Here is a 17,007-nt window from a genome sequence, read left to right on the forward strand (position 1 = left end):
TCCTGATTCTCCCCCTGCCTGTGGCCCCCTGTGCAATTCCATCCCACTTGGCCTTTTGCCTCTTTTAATTGGCTCCTTTGAGGCTCACCTCATAGAGAGATGGCTCACTGGGTGAAACCAAGTCTGCCTGAATGCATTCACACAAAGACTCTGGCTCGTCACTGGATAATTTAGTGGTCAGTTTCACTGTCCCGGAATTCCTTGTTAAAACTACGTCCTGGGTTGAAGCCCAGGCTGGGATGATGACGTCTGTCAGGTCAGAGCAGGGAAGGGTGAGGAAAGAATCTGGATGGTTTAGGGGGCCGGCTCTGTGTCCTGACAACTGTGAGGGGCTGTGCGCTCATGCAGGGTGTGTGGATGGCCAGAGGTGACTGTCTTTCCATGAGGATGGGTATCCATTAGGGGAGGGGCTGCTTTGTGGATTTCCATCTTTGTCATTTTCTGCAAGCCTGTGACTTTCTCTTTTCCACTGGTGCAAACTTTTAGTTAATTGGAATGTGCAAAGTATGCTGACACAAAGGGAAAGAGCCTCAGCTGGCCTGCAAATCACCTTTATGTGTAGATACAGTTGCCCCCTGTGATACGTGGCCTGGACGGAGCATGGGCAGGTTGGGACCCCGAGTTGTACAGTGCACGGCCCCATTCACCTGCCCATCGGTCAGGGCAGGTGGGCTTAGGCTAAAGGCTCAGCCTCGCTCACCCAGCGTTCCTGTTCTCCCTCCCTCTCCTGTCATGTTGTTAGGAAAAATTATTGTGAATCATTCATCTTTGTGATCTTATTCTCAGAACTTAAAGTAACTAGAGGCTGTGAAACCACTCCCCTAAAGGCTCTTTATTCCCCGCCCTTTTCTCTCCTTGTAACACGTGGCTTCTGTCCCTCGTTTTGTCCTTCCTTCTTGGCATCACCTCCCTTCTCCACGTTGTCTCATTTCCTGGCCCCAGCCAGCCTTGCAGGTGTCTCTCGGGGACCAATGTCACATTGGGTGGCAGCATCTCAGGGCAGTTCCTCGGCTCTGCCCATGCCAGGTCACAGTTCAGGGTTCTCTTCAGAAATGCAGGAGCTAGAAAAGTAAAACCACAACTGACCATGTAATTGTAATTAATTTTTTAAAATTAATTTTTATTGGAGTATAGCTGCTTTACAATGTGTTAGTTTTTGCTGTACAGCAAAGTGAATCAGCTATACGTATACATATATCCCCTCTTTTTTGGATTTCCTTCCCATTTAGGTCACCGCAGAGCACTGAGTAGAATTCCCTGTGCTATACAGTAGGTTTTCACTAGTTCTCTATTTTATACATAGTAGTGTATATATGTCAATCCCAATCTCCCAATTCATCCCACCACCTCACCTTGTAATTTTTTAAAAAATTCTTATTAGTCATTCATTTTATACACATCAGTGTATACATGTCAATCCCAATCTCCCAATTCATCATACCACCACCTACACCCCTTCCCCCCTTGGTGTCCATATGTTTGTTCTCTACATCTATGTCTCAATTTCTGCCCTGCATACCAGTTCATCTGTACCATTTTTCTAGGTTCCACATATATGCGTTAATATACGATATTTGTTTTTCTCTTTCTGACTTAACTTCACTCTGTATGACAGTCTCTAGATCCGTCCACGTCTCAACGAATGACTCAATTTCGTTCCTTCTTATGGCTGAGTAATATTCCATTGTATATATGTACCACAACTTCTTTATCCATTCGTCTGTCAATAGACACTTAGGTTGTTTCCATGTCCTGGCTATTGTAAATAGTGTTGCAATGAACATTGGGGTGCATGTGTCTTTTTGAATTATGGTTTTCTCTGGGTATATACCCAGTAGTGGGATTGCTGGGTCATGTGGGAATTCTATTTTTAGTTTTTTAAGGAACCTCCATACTGTTTTTAAATCCCATTTTGAGCCTGATTTTCTGTCCTTTCCAAAACTTTCCCCTCCCTCCCACCCTGCACCCCCTGCTAGTTGACAGGCAGGGTGAGAATTGTAGGAAATTGCCGGCCGGCGGGGTTAGGAGCCTTTGAGGGAAGGAAGCACAGCTGGATGTGCTGGTGGCCCCTCTCGTGTAAATTAGTGGAAAGGTCTTCTTTGGGTTGTTGTATATTTTGCTTAAAAATATACACTGCCAAATGTAAAATAGATAGCTAGTGGGAAGCAGCTGCATAGCACAGGGAGATCAGCTCAGTGCTTTGTGTCCACTTAGAGGGGTGGGATAGGGAGGGTGGGAGGGAGACACAAGAGGGAGGGGATATGGAGATATTTGTATACGTATAGCTGATTCACTTTGTTATACAGCAGAAACTAACACACCTTTGTAAAGCAATTATACTCCAGTAAAGATGTTGAAAAAAAATAAAGAAAGAAAAAAGAAAAAGAAAAAAGGAAAAAAAATGCTTTGTATACTTTGAAAATGAAAAAGGTAGAACTAAATTATTTGGAGTTGTAAAGTTCTAAAGCTTCCTTCAGAAGAAAATTGCTCTGGTGTGAAAAATGGTCTTACATGAAGGAAAACATGATTTAAAAAATTAAATTATAAACTGCCTTTTTCTAGAAAGGATTTGAGAATTATAGAAGCATAGGTGTGGGAATTCCCTGGCGGTCCAGTGGTTAGGACTCTGCACTTTCACTGCCGTGGGCCCAGTGTTCAATTCCTGGTCGGGGAACTGAGATCCTGTAAGTCAAGCAGCTTGGCCAAAAAAATAAAATAAAAGTAGAAGCAAAGGTGAAGGTGATGGCAGGGCAGGGGACATTAGGACCTACCCATGTTGCAGCAAGGTCCTCGCCTGTTACCAAGGGTGGGGCACAATGAGGCTGGAGCAAACACAATGTGTAAAATGATCACTTACGCACTCTAATGACATGAATATTTGATGGAAGAGAAGTGAGACTCCTTTCCTGGTTGTTCTGTCTGGGTATATTTCCCCTACCTTTTTTCGGTCCCAATTCTCCGAGAGTGTCCCTTTCACACTTTGCGAGCTGAAGGAGTTGGGGGAAAGAGGACCCTGGAGAGAAGAAGAGTGTTAGAAACGATGAAAAGTGAGAGAAAACAGGAGTGGTCCAAGGAAACAGAGTGTGTCCTTGGGCTGGTTCAGTGTAATCTGGGCTACTGTTTTCTAGAAAGAAATTTGGACCACTTGTAGCAATTTAAAATCCAGTAACCCTTTGTCCCACAGACTTGGTTCCATGGTCCCTGTCCCATGGGAGTTAGTTAACAGTCCAACTTCAGGAGTCTGAAGTGCTGAGTCCACAGGCTGGGCCTCCATCCACCAATACGGTACTTTGCTAACCTTTCATGGGCGCAGACCTTTGAAGAGGAGCCTCTTCTTTACCTGTCCCCTGACGGTGCTTGGAACTCTCTCTGCCGAGGCACTTGAGGCAGGATGAACTGGAATTAATCTTGGGAAGACTCATTGAGGATAAAGATAAGGAGTCCTCCTGTATCCAGGATAATCGAAACCCTGAGGGCCTCCTTGCAGGAAGAAAGTGTTCTGTTCTGACATTGCGAGGGCCAGGACTCTGACCTGGGCCTTAGAGCTTTAAGACCAGAAGTTAAAGTGCCTTACAAACCCCAGAGTATCTGAACCAGCTGTTGGAAATCACCCTCTAGACCTTAGTCCTTGACTTTCATCTTGAGGCAACAGCACAAGATGGGGTATGATATTCTAGCCTCTATGTCACATGCCTACTTCCTACGACCTCATTCTCTGAGTCTTGTCATCAGGACCCTTTAGAAAATAATAGTCCCATCTACTGGGCCTCCCCATGCTTGGCAAGCTGGAAGTCATTCCTATTCTACAGAGGAAGAAATTGTGGCTCCGAGAAGTTATATGATTTACCCAAAGCCATATGGTGAACTCATATGCACCTAGTAGAAACCCAGGGCTGCCCACCCCAGAGGCCCACAGTCATTCTACCATCCCCGTCTCACTTCCCTGGGAAAATTTATTTCACCTTCCTTGGTGGGAAGTGGGTGACTTTGGCATTCATAGTGAATATTCCACCCGCCCAGTGAGCCGAGGGCAAAGATACCGTGGAAGTCTCAGATCCTCAGCTCCAAACGCTCCACCAACAGAGGTGCCACAGGAAGCGTGTCTACCTGCAGATTCCACCTCCACAACCAGATGAAGGGAAAGTTGGGTTTCGGGGACCAGGTGTGGAGAGTGGCCTGAGGCAGAGCCCTGGGGCGAAGCTGAGGTCTAGAGTCAGGCCGATGGACCCCCCCTGCAGTGGCAGGCTGCGAAGACTTAATCAGAGGTGGGATCCAGGTGGGAGGAAACAGGAGGAGAGCCAGGGTACCACCAGCGGGGAGCAGGGATGCACCTGAAGAGATGTCTGGAGGTCTGGGGTCCAGACATAGTCCACCTCAGTGGACTGCACTGCTTGGAAGGGCCCTGGGACTGCTCAGGGGACTCTTCCAAACATTGCGTGTCAACCTTTTGTCTGAAGCTGTCGTGGACCAGCGCCCCATCAACTACTGTGAGACTGGCCTTCATGACTGTGACATCTCTCAGCGGGCCCAGTGCATCTACTTGGGAGGCTCGTCCTACACCTGCTCCTGTCTGCCAGGCTTCTCTGGGGATGGCAGAGCCTGCCAAGGTACGTGGTCACTCTGACTTTCCTCCCTGTGTAACCTGAAAAAATCCCCTGGGTGATACTTTTCATATGCTAATTACTGACTCAACTCTGAATTCAAGAGAATTCTTCTCTGGCTTCCCTGGTGGCGCAGTGGTTAAGAATCCGCCTGCCAATGCAGGGGACACGGGTTCAAACCCTGGTCCAGGAAGATCCCACATGCCACAGAGCAACTAAGCCCGTGCGCCACAACTACTGAGCCTGCGCTCTAGAGCCCGTGAGCCACAACTACTGAGCCCGTGCGCCTAGAGCCCGTACTCCGCAACAAAAGAAGCCACTGCAACGAGAAGCCCGCGCACCGCAAGGAAGAGTAGCCCCCGCTCGCCCCAACTAGAGAAAGCCCGCGCGCACCAATGAAGACCCAACGCAGCCAGAAATAAATAATAAAATAAAATAAGAAAAAAAAAAAAGAGAATTCTTCTCTCAACTCTATTGAGTAGATGGGCTGGATTTTGTATCTCTAGTAATTTGAATTATGTGCTTTCTTTGGGGGGCTGTTCTCATTGGGGAAGACACTTGTCCTCCCCGTACCATTTTGTTCCATGTCACTTGCTCGTTCAGGCAATAATTAAACACCTGCTGTCTGCTAGGGACTGAGGAGATTGTTTGTCTTTCATGAAAAGACAAACAATCCTTACACACATGGAGCTTAAAGTCCAGCCTTTTATTTAATAAGATACATACAGTCATTCACCTGGCCTGCTCTAATCTTGTGTTCCAAAAAAAGTGAAGTCCCCTTTTTGAATAAATGACTTCAGATGCAGAGAATAAATGGTTCCACAAAATTCTCTCAGACCTCAGATCAGTCCATTGTTGGCAGCCAGGGTGCTCTTAAAGATAATTTCAAGTGAAATAACTCTGAACACCGTTCCCCGGTCCCCTGGTTTGCAAAATTACTTAACGTTATACCATGGAGTATTTCTGGAAAGTCCAAGCTTCTCTAAGGGATTATAATTTCTGAAATACTTTCTCTTTGTTACTGAACATGTGAATTTTCTCTGGTCTTTGAGATTTTTCTGTCAAGCAGTTGATCATCTGTCTCCAAACTCAGACATTTTTGAAGCTCTCGTTTATGATGAGAAGGAAATAATGAAAAAAAATCCTCTCGTTTTTCCTTTTGCATGCTTGATTTTTCATGAAAACATCAAAGTGAAACACATTTGTAAATACACTAGATAGAAATTGAGGAGTTAGTGTTTTGATAATTAATGTTTGGTGAGTTCTTAAATCACTGTTCCCAGATCAGAAACTCAGTCCCCAGAAGTTGAGCAAGTGGCTTATATTATTGTGTAAACTAGGAATTCTGGAAGCAATCTCACTATCCCCGGGCTTGGTGCCTGTCTTGCAGATGTGGATGAATGCCAGCTAAGCCGATGTCACCCTGATGCCGTCTGCTACAACACTCCCGGGTCCTTCACGTGCCAGTGCAAACCCGGTTATCAGGGAGACGGCTTCCGTTGCATGCCTGGAGGTAAGGTGTCGGGGACGTTTGGAGTTGGTGGGTCATTGCCCTGTCCGTGAGTACTGAGTACATGGCCCTGGGAGAGGAGGCGAGGTGGGGCTCCGTGGAGAGTTGAGGTGGGCGATCAGAGCACAGCTGCGGTGGTGAGCATGTGGGTTGCACACTGCACAACTCCGGGGGTCCCACACCTGGACCAAAACTGTGCTGGCAGCCTGGAGGCTGGTCATCCCTGTGACTTGAGCGATACAGGGTAAGAACCGATCTGTATTAGGGTTCTGCAGAGAAACAGAACTCATGGATGTGTGTATATGTGTGTGTGTGTGTGTGTGTGTATGTGTATATATATATATAGAGAGAGAGAGAGAGAGAGAGAAATCTATTTATTTATATATAAAGAGATTTATCAGAAGGAACTGACCCACACAATTATAGACGTTGGCAAGTCCCAAGGCTTGTAGTCGGCAAGCTGGAGACCCAGGAATAGCCAGTGTCTGAATCCAAAGGCAGGAAAAAGCTCATGTTCCATTCATAGGTCATCAGGAAGGGAGAATTCCTTCTGACTCGGGGAAGGGTCCACCTTTGTGTTCAATTCTGGCCCTCCACTGATTGGATGAGGCCCACCCACCTAAGGGAAGGCCATCTGCTTTACTCAGTCTGCAGAGTGAAAGGTTAATCTCAGCCAGAAACACCCTCAGAGAAACACCCAGAATAATGTTTGACCAAGTATCTGGGCACCCTGTGGCCCAGTCAAGTTGACACCGAAAATTAACCATCACAGATTCCTAAGAGTCACGGGGAATAGCGCTGGGGTGAGGGTGGGGAAGGTGAAGGGCCAGCAGTTGTGGGAAGAGTCAGGCTGAGGACCCCACAGAATTGCACGTACCACCTATTACACCTGGACCGTGCAGCTTCTAAAGTTGAGACTTTTGTGGTATCTCATTAGATCATGAGGATAATGATAGCCCTAGTTCAGTACCTGGAATGATCCTGGCACTTAGGAGGCACTCAACAAATGCTGTTGAATGAATACATATAATTAGCTGCCATTTGCATGAAGCCTACTGTGTGCTGGGTGCTTTACCGACACTATTTCATGTAATGTTCATAATCATCTCTTTAAAGTAAGTCCTATTACTATTGCCATTTACATAGAGGATGCTAAAACGCAGAGATAAAAGCACAATCAAGGTCCCGGGGGTAGTAAGTACTAGAACTAAGACTCAAACCCAGGTCTGCCCGATGGACTCCCAACCTGGATTCAGTTCCCAAAACCACATGGTATCCTGTCATGAGATTAAGGATGTATCTGATGCCTCCGACTGCAGTTAGCCAGTTGAGTTGTTACTTATTTTAATTGCTGCTGCTCTTGTTGGCCAAACATATTTATGCCACTGTCAATGATTCAATAAGAGATACATGGAAATTTCCATTTCATTACTTTTTTGGGCAACTACAAGCTATTCCAATGTCTGCCTCCCTTCACTAGCCTTGGGTGCCTTGAGCATAGGGTGCCTGTGCACTTTATTTTCACGTCCCCAGTATCCTGTAGAGTACGTGGCCTATGTTGGGGCTCGTAGCTCTTTATAGTTGTTGAGGAAGTAAATGAATGCACCTCTCCTACCGGCAGTGTATAATAGTATTGATAATTATTTATTTGCACTCTCAACAGGACTGGGTGTGACCAGTTTTTAGGATAATTAACCATCTAAAAGGAGAAAAATATCAGATTAAAGTTTAAATTTCGATATACAGTACTACATATTGCTGGTCTAAATTGTTTTCTTCTGCTTAGGACAGGACTCAACAAACTATGACTTGCAGGTCAAATCTGGTCCACTGCCTGTTTTTGTTAATAAAGTTTTATTGGAACACTCATACTCTTTAGTTTATGAATAGCCTATGGCTGCTTTCATTCTGCAAAGACAGAGGTCAGTAGTTGTGGTAGAGACTGTAAAGCCTGAAATATTTACTACCTGGCACTTGACAGAAAAAGTTTGCTGATCCCCAGCCTAGATGAACCCAGGCAGGATCAACCTTTTGTTCCTGAAATTATGGGTAAAAGACACGGCTCTCCCCACAGATTCTGTTAGGCAGGTTACATAGAGAAAAGTTCATGATCATTTGAGTTAAGACATTCCAGCAGCTATTAAAAATGACTAAGGCATTATCTCCTTAGGCTTCCTTCACATCTCCAGTTCAAAAGGAAGCAGATGTTTCATTTTTTATTTTTGTTCTTTTAACCTGACTCCTTGCCCCGTTTTCGAGGCTCTATTGACTAAACAGAAACAAATCCAGACCTATAGTCTGGGATACAAAACTGGGACAAGGATAAAATCAATCAGAGTTCTTTGCTAGGATTATTTAGGTGTTTAATCCTGTTTTCTTAAGAAATTCAACATCTATTTATATGCTCGAGAGAGAATATACACTAGAAATATATGTGTCCATCGAGTATTGTTCATAACAGAAAAAAAAATCTAAGTGACTACCAACAGGAGGAATGGACAAATGAGTTTGGGTACAATTCATACCACGAAATAATATACAGGAGTTAAAATGAGTGAACTAGAGGGAATCGCCTAGCAGTCCATGGTTAGGACTCCACGCTTTCACTGCCAAGGGCCCTGGTTGAATCCCTGGTCGGGGAAATAAGATTCCGCGAGCCGCGAGGTGCAGCAAATAAATAAATGAATGAATGGACACATTAAATAATAAATAAGTAAGTAAGTAAATAAATCTGAGTGAACTAGAGTTAATGGATAAATCTCCACAGCATGTTGGGCAAAAAAAAGTCATAAAAGACTCTCACTTTCTGAGATGGCTCACACTCTTGTCTATGGAGTGTGTCTGTCTCTCAATAAATTTACTTCTTACGTATTAAAAAAAATAGTCATAAAAGGATATATGCAGTATGATCCCATTTATATGAAATATAAGCCTGTATGAAAAGAAACCTGCATATGTGTAAACATATACAATGAAACTATAAAATGCATGCATGGGAATGAGAAACAAAAACTTCAGGATAAAGGTTACTTCTATGGTAGGAGAGGGAATTGGGGTTGGGAAGGGCTGCACAAGGGCTGCATTTGTATTTCTAATGTGTTTTTTTTTCCCAGCTGGAATATGAACACTGAGGTTTTCATCATATTTTTCTAAATTTTGTGTGACTAAATAGTTAATGAAATATTAATGAAAAATTAAGTATAGTGTCATCTGGACTCCTATTGCCAAACATAATGAAGTGTAGGGATTAGACATTGAGCATTTTTTGGTACCTACTCTATACACAGGGGCTAGTTTAAAAAAATAAAAAACTAAACTAGCTTTAGGGGTGAGTCAGTTAAGGTCATGGCTACTGCAGTATCAGCCAATGATAAGCAAAACCAAAAAAATGATGATTTGTTCCCCACTGTCCTTCTGCACTCTTTGCCCAAAATGCATGTGTGGATTGTGAAATCAGCTCAGTGGGGCACTATTACCATTTTCTTTTAAATGGAATGGAACGGAAAAGAAAACAATAATCAAGAAAATAGAGTATGCCGAGTATATGCAGTAGGCATAAGTATTGTTTCATGAAATAATAGTTGTGGTTGCTTGTCCAGTGCATGGCTGAGCGTCTGTATGTGTAAGCATGTGTGTGTGTCCTGAATTGCAGAGTGGGAAGCATTTCTATGGGTTGTGGTCAGGAAGTTTGAAAGCTGCCATGTTAGTCATCTATTTCTGTGTAACAAATTATCCCCCAAAGTTAGCAGCTTAAAGCAGTAAATGTATATTATCTCACAGTTTCTGTGGGGCAGGGATTCAGGAGCTTAGCTGGGTGGTCTGGGTTCAAGGTCTCTCAAGAGTTTGTTGTCAAGACCTTAGCGGGGCTACCATCTTTTCTGAGATTCATCTGGGGCTGAAGGATCCCTATGGTGGTTGGCAGGCCTTATGGGCTGTTGGACGGAGGACCTCAGTTCCTCATAGCACGGGTCTCCCCACGGGGCTGCCTAAGTGTCTTCAAGACCTGGCAGCTGGCTCCCCCCAGAGCAAGCAAGGAAGGGGAGCATGCCCAAGATAGAAGCCACAGTCTTTTTCAAAAAAATTTTTCTTAAGATTTTTTTTTTTTTGCATTTTTAAATTGAAGTATAGTTAATTTACAATGTTGTGTTAGTTTCAAGTGTAGAGCAAAGTGATTCAGTTATATATTATGTATATGTATATATATATTCTTTTTCAGATTCTTTCCTATTATAGGTTATTACAAGATACTGAACATAGTTCCCTGTGCTATACAGTAGGTCCTTATTGTTTCCCTATTTTATATGTAGTGGTGTGTATCTGTTAATACCAAACTCCTAATTTATCCCTCTCCCACCCCCTTCCCCTTTGGTAACCATAAATTTGTTTTCTATGTCTGTGAGTCTATTTTGTAAATAAGTTCATTTGTATCATTTTTTTTTAGATTCCACATATAAGTGATATCATATGTTTGTCTTTCTCTGACTTATTTCACTTAGTATGAGAATCTCTAGGTCCATCCATGTTGCCGCAAATGGCATGATTTCATTCTTTTTTTATGGAAGCCACAGTCTTTTGTAACCTAAGCTTGGAAATTACAATGCTGTCACTTCTGCTGATACTATCAGTCACAGGCCAACCCTCCTACAGTGTGAAAAGGAACTACCTAAGTGTGGGAATATGAGGAGGTGACAGGTCTGGGGGAATGGAAATGGGTAGAGGTTTGGAATATAGGAGAGCTTATTAGAGGATGAAAGAGGAGTATGAAGAATCCTGGGCTAGAGATGTAAAGCCCGAATTTTTAAGGACAAGTACCAAACCTGGGGATGCTTGATCACTTTTCTTTACGCTTGGCACCAGGCACGCTTACCAGCTTACTGTTTCCAGATCCACAGATCCACAAGGCAGATAATTAAAGAGTTCAGAAAGTAGGGCTGCGTGGAAAGAGGAAAACAAAACATTTAGGATAATACAGTGTAAAGGGAGGAGAACTGAGGAACAATTTAACATGTACTTTTTGTTTGCTGTGTGTCTGTTGTTTGTGTTACAGTTTGCACTTTGTTTCAAACAAACCCGCTCTTAGAAAACTTGAATTTCCCACTGAGAGCTGGAAAGGGCTCCAGAAATTCTGTAATTCATCTCCTTTATTTTGTAAATAAGGAACATGAGGCCCGAATAATTTCTTAGTTTACAAAAAGGTTTCTTGAACTCATTATAGAAAAGAATTTTCTAAAGCAACTTTTCTCAAAATTGAGTAAGACCCTTTTTGAAAGAAAAACATTTTTAAGATCTCCAGGGTTGGCTTAGATTATTATGGAGAAATCTAGGTATCAACTTCTTCTATAACTATAAAAGCAAAGCACATTTACAAATTAAATACCAACCAAATGTCAAATCATAAATTTCCAATCAACATTCATTTAATGTGCCAGATTATTGTTTGTCTGAGATGAAATTGTCTTTCCTGCGGTAGCCTCTCCCATCCTGGATGGTTATTCTTTCCATCTCTACTGGATAATTCCAGTCAGCCTGCAGAGAAGCCATTTCTCATCTAAAAGACACAAATGAGGACTTCCCTTGAGCCTCCACCCCTCCCCAACTGCCGTCCCATTCCTCCTCCCTTTTATAGTGTTTAATTCCTCATGAAGGTTGTCTGGAGTTCTACTTCCGCTTCCTCTTCTCCCATTTTCTCTCCTTTTTTCCACCGTTTTATTGTAAGATAAAACATAGATACAGAAAGTCGTATAGAACAGATGGATAGCTCAAGGATGGATAGCTAAGGTGAACCCCCCTGTAACTACCACTCAGGTCAAGAAGTAGAACTTTACCAGCAGCCCCAGAAGCTGCTGCAGGTGCTCTGTTCCAGTCATTGCCTTCTCCTTCTCTCCAAAAGTAACCACCAACATCACCTTCACAGAAATCACTTCCTTGCATTTCTTGTTTTATCATGCATGTACATTCCTAGACACTACAGATTGAGAGTTGCTTATTTTTCTACCTCTAGTTCCTCTGCCATCCCTTTCTTGTCCTTGAAGTTCATCTATTGAAGAACCCAAGACTTTTGAGCTGTAGTTTTGCACAGTCGGGGGCAGTTCAACATGCTCCTCTGTTCTCCATATCGTCTGCAAACTGGCAGCTGAGTCCAGAGGCTTGATCAGACTTGGGTTCAGTCCTTTCGGCAAGACAAGTGGTGGTCTTACCTTCCATCAGAAGCGCATAAAGTCTGCTTGTGTCAGTCTAGGTGATGTTAGGAGCTGTTAATGATTATGTCCTAGATCCATTAATTTCCAGGGAGTGGCAAATGGTGAGACGTTAATTCTATCATTTCTTTCTCCTTTATTCATTGGAATTGATGCTCATTGCTTAGGTCCATTAATGTTTAGTGGGTAACAAAATGGCAATAGTCTAATTCTATCATCATGGTGAGTTTTTGTTTTTGTTTTTTTTCATTTATTAGTTGGAATACTTATAAAGAAATGCTTCCCCTCATCTACTCTTTGGATGCCCAGTGGTACATTTCATAAAGAAAAGGCAGGATAGATGCTTGGATCTTTCCCTTTTTTTTTTTTTTTTTACTGGTTGATAAGATAACAGATTGATTCCTTATTAGCCACTGAAGTTTGCTAATTAATTGTTAGTTTTTTAATAGCATTATAGACTCATGGATATCAATTGGTTGTAATCATTATTCTCATTGTGGTTCAGAGTCCCATCTTTGGCCCATGGGAACCTCTTCAAGTTGGCTCCTGGTCCTTTTGACATGATCCTAGTATAGTCATCCCTCCGTATCCATGGGGGTCTGGTTCCAGAACCCCCGAGGATAGTAAAATCCATGGACGCTCAAATCTCTTGTATAAAATGGTGTAGTATTTTCATATAACCTATCCACATCCTCCCAGATACTTTAAATCATCTCTAGATTACTTATAATACCTAATGCTATGTAAATAATTATAAATACAATGTAAATGGTATGTAAAAAATTGTAAAAATAATGTAAATGCTATGTAAATGGTTGTAAATACAATGAAAATTGCTATGTAAATTGTGTGGCAAATTCAAATTTTGCTTTTAGGAACTTTCTGGGATTTTTTTTTTCTGATATATTCGATCTGTAGTTGGTTGAATCCAAGGATGTGGAACCTTGCAGATACAGAGGGTCCACTGTGGTCTTTAATATCTCCCTTGCTCTCTGAACTAGAACCAGCCTTTTTTCCATGAAGCTCTGGTTTCTTTTAGTGGGAAATAGCATTGCAGGACCACAATCTAAGTAGTAGAAATGTTCAGACAGAGCTAGGAATTCATGTGTCTGTGTTGATAGTTCCAATTCAAATACATGACCACAGGGTTTTTCCTTTACACTGTCTAGATTGTATCCATATCTCCTTTCTTCCATACTGAGAATCCTGGTTCTCAAGGGCACAGTGGATGTAAGAATTAGAATAGAACATAAGTCCGGATTTACTTTATTCCACATCACACACATAACAGGCTGAGCATTCAAATACTACATACCACCAATACAGTTTCTTAGAACAATTAAAATTTTTTGCACGTGCCCTCCTGTTTTTACAGTTATATCTACATTGCCTGGGCATGTACATGTAACCAACACCTACTATATTCTCTCACTTTGTTTGTTTGTTTGTTTTTGTTTTTTGGCTGTGCCCTGCAGCACGTGGGATCTTAGTAACCGACCAGGGATCAAACCCACGCCCCCTGCAGTGGAAGCAGGGAGTCTTAACCACTGGACCGACAGGGAAGTCCCTATGTTCTCTCACTTTGAACCCTCATTTGGTCTTAGTTCAACAAGTCACTATTTATTGCTTGTTACCAGTCCTTATGTCAATGCCTCTCTAGTTATCTGGTTGTCAGAAGCTTGTTCTCTAGAAAATTTCTCAGGAAGGGCTCATGAAAACAGTATTCCTTGGTTCATTTTCTTTCCTTGACTATCTCAAATATTCCTCTGACATAAAGCATGGCTGTCCAAAGGGCAAATGATAATCGGAAGATAATTTTCCCCTTTTTACCTGGATGCCCAAAGGATGTTTTTCTTTCTCTTCCATAGTTCCCTTCAAAAGTTCAACAGTTTTACTAGAATATGACTTGGTGTTGGTTGTTCTGGGTCTTAGTTACACGGTGTGCTTTTTCAATTTGTCATTTCACATCTTTTAATTTCAGGAAACTTTTCTGGAATTTTAGTTTTAGTATTTGTTCTCTTTCCTTGCTTTGGGTTATTTTTTAGGGACTTCCATTTTGCATATTGAATCTTCTTTGCCTATCTCCAGTATTTGCCCAAATCTCCTAAATTTGTCTGATATCCTTTCTTTTTGTCTTTAAACATTTTCCTCACTTCCACCTTCTGTTTCTCTTAAGGCATACTCTGTTATGTTTATTCACTTTGTGTTCCATCTAGTTGAGTCTTCATTTCTGAAATGATTCTTTTTTAAAAGTTTCTGCTTCTTTCCTGAATTCTGTTGCCTCATTTTTGAGTTTTTCAAATGCTGATTCATTTTGTTCTTTCCTGTTTTTTATCATTTTCTACTGTCTTTTCGCTTAAGCTGAAACATTGGGTTGGCCAAAGGTTCGTTTGGGTTTTTTCATAATATCTTACAGAAAAACCCTAACGAACTTTTTGGCCAACCCAATAGACGATTACAGTTTTGATCCATTAGCACATCTTTTTGGCAAGCTTTCACTATCTGTAGGGTTGTTGTACTCCTGACTATCCTTTTATATCCTTTTTCCTTATAGTAACTTTGTGTTGGATTTGCCCTCCATACTTTTCTGTTGTTCATTTTTATGAGAGTTTTAGTTTTCCTGAACTTTCTGAAAGAAGCTTGGTGCAGATAGCTTTTTCTAGCGACACAGAGCTTCCTCTTCTGCTCTTTTGGTGAAGTGTTTAAAAATATTTCAGCTTACATTACGATTTCCTGGCTCTGCTCCCCTCCCCCGCTGGACCTTCTCTTTCCTTGTACGTGTCATCTTCATCCTCCTTAGTTGATCCCATTCCCAGCACTTTCTCCCCAGTAGGGGCTAGATCTTCCAGCCGCTGTTGGCTTTACATTCCATCTTGGAGTAGAAAAATCCCTCCAAAGTTTCAGCTGCCATTTTCAAATTGGCCCGCTTTCCAGCTGAGTACCTGTTAGCTCTTGGGGTTCTCCTGTTCCCAGAACTGTTAGATGCCCTGCTGCCATTTCCCTCTCCTTTCTCTACACAGACACTGACACCAGGGGGGCTTTGTGACCCCTGCTTGTGTTTGGGGGTTCATAGGACAACCTGGTCACCTCGTTTCATTGTAAATGTTGCCCATGGCTTTTGTAGCTAGTCTGTCTGTAATTAGATTCTAAAACTAGGCTGTTACCCTCTTCCCAGAGCCTCCCATTCCCTCTTGAACTACTGAAGCCAAATCCAGCCTCTGTACCCCGATACCCAATTATATCTCGGAGACAGAGTTTTGGGTGAAGTAGAAAAGAAGAGCTTTATTGCTTTGCCAGGCAAAGGGGGACACAGTGGGCTAATGCCCTCAAAACTGTGTGTCCTGACCTGGAGGGAGTAGTGAGGAGTTTTATAGCAATGGTTCAAAGAGGGTGTGATCAGCTCGTGGCCCTTCTGCTGATTGGTTGGTGGTGAGGTAAGCGGGAGTCCGTCATCAGCCTTCTGGTTCCAGCCAGTCTGGGGTCTACGTGCTTGTGGGCAGCAAACAGTCAACTTCTTCCACCTGGTGAGGGTTTCAGTGTCTGCAAAACAGCTCAAAGATACTGCTCTGTGTATCCCTTGAGGGGGAACCAGGACCCTGCCCCAAGGCTGAGCTATTGTTTCTTGACTACTCTTCCCTTGTCTCTGTCTCTTTCTTGTCCCTTCCCTGATTAGCATCTGTTTGAACCTACCCCTTGGAACTCAGGGAAGGTCTTGGAGGCTGAATGAAGCCTATTTCCTGTAATCAAGAAATGGGGGGAAACAGGAAGGCTTTTGTGCCCAGGAGCCACACAGGGTCCTGCTCGGTTTCACTACTGCAGTCAGCTTTGCCCTACCATCCCCCAACCCCCCTCCCCACCCTGGAACTGCTCCTGTAAAAGTCAGCAATGACCTTCACTTTTTGTTAGATCTCAGCCCTGCCCCCGTTTCTTAGTAAGGCTTGGTACAGTTGACCTCACCTTCCCGCCTAAAACACTTTCTTCTTTTGGTGTCCAGGATACCACACCTCTTAGTTTTCTCCATCATTGGCTGGTATGTGTCATTGGGGGTACGATTAACCTCATTGAATGGACGAGGGTTAGGGAAGCCACCTAACTTGCCCAAGGCACCTGGCTAACTAGCCAGGATCAATTGCTAAATATTTCTTAAGCATCTGTGATATGCCTGTCACTGTACTCGGCACATAAACAGTAATGTCTGCGCTTGGGAGGAGCTCACACTGCCCCTGGGCAGGAGAAGAGAGCGCTTGAAACTATAGTGAGTCTGTAAGTGGTAACCAGTGGCTGGGAGAGGAGATCCAGGTGGGCTAGGGAAGTGAGGGAAAGCGTGAGAAGTAGGATTTGGCCTTGGAAGATGGGTAGGATTTGAACAGGAGATGGGGAGGAATAGTGGGGACGAGATACGGTTAAGCAGCTCAGGTGAGGTCAGGGCATAGAGGATCCTGAAAACGAGGCCCCCAGAGGCTGGAGAACTCCTATGGTCTTGAGGCCCGTGGCCCCCTCTGACCACCACCTCCCTGCCTTGTAGCCTCACACAGCCTCATTTCCAAGTCAGCTTCTCCATCCCTTCTTTTTCTCGAAGTCCTCTCACCGTAACCCCAAGGAGCATCATGTCAACCACCCTCACCAATATCCTGAATTTCTTGGCTTCTTTATTCTCCTCCATGCATGGCCTGAAAACCTCCAGCCTGAGGTGAGTGCT

The 17,007-nt window shown here is 43.2% G+C and overlaps 1 protein-coding gene across 2 annotated transcripts in view; it reads left to right on the plus strand.

Annotated features, from left to right (window-relative positions):
- Positions 1–17,007, plus strand: part of NID1 (nidogen 1) — a 94,977-nt gene that overhangs the window by 52,440 nt on the left and 25,530 nt on the right. For both annotated transcript variants that reach the window (XM_082407577.1, XM_082407578.1), the window contains exons 11-12: positions 4,458–4,607; positions 5,992–6,114. In XM_082407577.1, coding sequence (XP_082263703.1) covers positions 4,458–4,607; positions 5,992–6,114 — 273 coding nt within the window. The remainder of the gene's footprint in view (positions 1–4,457; positions 4,608–5,991; positions 6,115–17,007) is intronic.

The sequence above is a fragment of the Balaenoptera borealis genome (assembly GCF_965194805.1).
Source record: "Balaenoptera borealis genome assembly, chromosome: 10".
In the NCBI taxonomy this organism is placed as follows: Eukaryota; Metazoa; Chordata; class Mammalia; order Artiodactyla; family Balaenopteridae; genus Balaenoptera; species Balaenoptera borealis.